The sequence below is a fragment of the Pteropus vampyrus genome, unplaced genomic scaffold (genome assembly GCF_000151845.1).
Source record: "Pteropus vampyrus isolate Shadow unplaced genomic scaffold, Pvam_2.0 Scaffold89, whole genome shotgun sequence".
NCBI classification, from domain to species: domain Eukaryota; kingdom Metazoa; phylum Chordata; class Mammalia; order Chiroptera; family Pteropodidae; genus Pteropus; species Pteropus vampyrus.
In genome coordinates this window covers 3412349-3415550 of record NW_011888870.1, presented here as the reverse complement: position 1 = coordinate 3415550, position 3202 = coordinate 3412349, and the positions used below count along the sequence as shown (strand labels likewise).

The 3202-nt window shown below is 39.1% G+C and overlaps 1 protein-coding gene across 5 annotated transcripts in view; it reads right to left on the bottom strand.

The window, feature by feature from the left end:
- The window catches only part of SORCS1 (sortilin related VPS10 domain containing receptor 1), a 482842-nt gene that overhangs the window by 45947 nt on the left and 433693 nt on the right, over positions 1 to 3202 (bottom strand). For all 5 annotated transcript variants that reach the window (XM_011363774.2, XM_011363773.1, XM_011363770.1 and 2 more), the window contains exon 19: positions 856 to 1042. In XM_011363774.2, coding sequence (XP_011362076.1) covers positions 856 to 1042 — 187 coding nt within the window. The remainder of the gene's footprint in view (positions 1 to 855; positions 1043 to 3202) is intronic.

The following is a 3202-nucleotide window of genomic DNA, read 5'->3' as shown; positions in this document are numbered from 1 at the left end:
TAAGAGGCATGGGTTACTGCTCAGCCACAACACTCTTGGTCTAGAACTTGACATTAATTTGAATAAGGCCACTCATATAAAGGTGTTACATTATTTTAAAGTAAATCACTTCTCTAGCAACCTCAGCTAGGCCTGTGCCTAATTAGAAAGACACACACACCTACCATAAGAGGCGTTCATGGTGCCGTTTTTACTAAACATAACTTAACACACCTCTAGATTCCTCAGTGGGGGAAAAGCTTGAACACTTCTTGGAACTGTTTCCTAGTGCAGCTTCCTTAACATGGTTCACACGCTTTCCCTCTATATCGCCTTCTCTCTGACAACAAATCATTCCCATATAAAGCCTAGGAAACACACTAAATTAAAAAAAGGAAAGCAAAGATCTAAAAGAATATTAATAGTGAGACATAATATGGGAGAATGATAGGATTGGGAGAAATTGCTTTACTTGTGCTAATTCTCAGTACATTAGATTGGCCCGCACAAGTGGCTTTTTTCTGAATATTTCTGAGCAAATAAGTAAATAAATAAAATCCATCAGAAAGTGCCGCATTCTTATTCAGTCAAATAGCTCAGAAAGTTGCTCAGACCTAGCCCCCAGACACAGGTGTTTTATCCTGGGCATCTGGAAGAGGCATAGTAAGTGCAATGAGAATAATTTGAAGAAAACCAGAATCCAGGATTATTCAAGTTTTACCCCCTGATTTCTTCCTTCCTCCCGACTTGGCTCTCTTTTTCTTCTTTCCCCTTCTGCTAAATAGTAACATTCTTCCCGATATAAAATTTTGGATTACATTTTAAAAGGACACAATATTTAAATCACGTCATAAATCAACAGCAGTAATAACATACAAGTTACATGTAAGTACAGGACGGCGTTGTCAGACCCGAGACTGTTGTCCACCTGCACGGTCACTCGGAAAATGCCCACATTGTGATAGACGTGTTTGATCCCATCTTCCATGGAGCTGAGGTTGACATAAGACACTGCGATGCCATCACCGAAGTCCACTTGAATGAATGTCCTCTGAACGTCACCCTGAAAAACAGCCCAACATCAGAGGAAAGGGAATCTATGCTTGGCTGCTTCTATGTTAGGGGCTAGGGCATGTCCTGGTGTCTGGCTCAGGGACAGTAGCAGCCCTGGCTCACTGCTGCAGCTGGGACAATCTGTCAATGTTTGACTGAATCTCTGTGACATTCCTTGGCAGACAGGCATTTACTAAGATGGATGTTCTCCAAATCTGAAGGGTACCAACTACTCAAAGTTTCCAGGTTTGGAAAATTAAGTGTTTGATTATCGGCTCCAATTTTATATTCAATTCTTCTGAAGACTTTGTTTATAGTCTTATCCACGTGAAAAAAAAATGTACACACACAGTTTTACAGATTTCACCTATGTGACATGGTTACAGACCACTTCCCATGTGTTCAGGACCCCTGAGTCTCTTTCTTTATTTCTGGTTCCCTAACCATGCCAGAGGAAGGACAAAAGACACCTTGCCTTACACCTGATATGACACTAGACTCAACCCTATTATTATCTAAGAGAATGATGGTTAATTCCTTTATATGTCAGCATTTTTTACTATCAAAATGATCTAATTTTATTCTTCGTAGTATTGTAATCTGGAGAGAGAAGCAGGCAATGTTCATCCATCTTACAGATGAGGAAGCTACAGTCAGGGATAGTTTAATCATTCGCTCAAGGTTAACAAAGCTAGTTAGCAGCAGCCCTGGAATTCGATTCCTTCTCTCTGGGTTGCGTTTCATTCATTGTACGCGGGTAAAGCATTGATGGCTCCTCCAGGATTGAATCCTAGTGTGCCTTTCACAATTTAGATAATTTCATGCATGCCATTCAGCCTCCTTTGGTCTCAGTTACGTAAACTATGAAGTTACGTAAACTATGAAGGCTCAATACCTTCCTCTCTTTTTTTAAATTTAATTTTATTATTAGTTTTAAGTATACAGTACATTGGTTAGAAATTTATGTAGTTTATAAAACGATCTACCTGATTGTTCTTTCTCTCCTCTGTCTCTTACATTAATGCTAGCCATTACATTAATGCTAACTGCATTCCCTATGCTGTACCTTCCTGCCTTAATACACGGTTGTTATAAAAGACATGTGAGTAATTTGTAATCTGTAAAATTCTATACCAAAACAAAGGACTGTAAAAACAGTGCAACTGTGGAAGGCCTGCAATACCCCTTTCCGAGTTTGATTAGAATCACGGGATTCCAAATTTCCCACGGATAGGAATGAGGAGATAAAGTCTGATTTATAAAATCCAAGACCTGTAAAAAAAAAAAAAAAAAAAAGAAGTTTTCGGAATAACAGTTAAGACTCTTAAGGAACAGTTTCTCAGACCCAACTGACAAAAACTAGCTTCCCTCACACACAGTCCCTACATTTTTTATTTGTTTTGTTAGCTTTTTCCATTTTCGGGGAGTGGGGAGCAACTTCGAAGTAGAAATGTATTTTCGATTAAGTAAGGTTCATACGGTATCATATTTTTTGAAAAGGCCAAGTTTAAAATGCTGACATTTAAAAGATTAATTCACATAGAAAAGAAAGGCAGTTCAAATCCTATGAATCTATATGACTTATTCTGCTGATCTATGCCCAGTCAAGCATTGTGTGGGGGGCACACGGCAGCTCTCAGTAAGGACCTGGGCAAAAATTCTCCCCAAGGGTGGGAAAAAGAAATTCCATTCAAAACTATAAAACAAATATCCACAAGCCTAGAGACTGTGCGCTTACTTGAATTCCCTCCACTAATAAATATAAATGTCAACCATTCTTGCTGATTTGGCCTTCATTTGGACAACCAACTTGGACTGATCAATTTCTCATTCCGTTTCTGGTCAGTTTCAGCTGCCATGTTTTCTGGATTTTCAACAGAGTTGCTGCCAATCAATCCTAGGTTTGGGCATGGAGGAAGAGCCCACCTTTTAATCTATTCATATGATTTGGGACGAGTGTCTCAGGGAAATATCAGGAGTACATAACATTAACTGCAGAATAAAACATGCAATGTAGTTTGAGAGAGAGGGAAAGAGAGGTTTAGGGTTCTTTGTGGGGACAGAGTAGATATCAGGTAGGGGTCACCATTTGCAAGAGGACAGAGGGTTAGACCTCTGTCATGCTGATCTTTTTGCCTGATAGCATTCCTAATTTTCTTTTTATTTTATT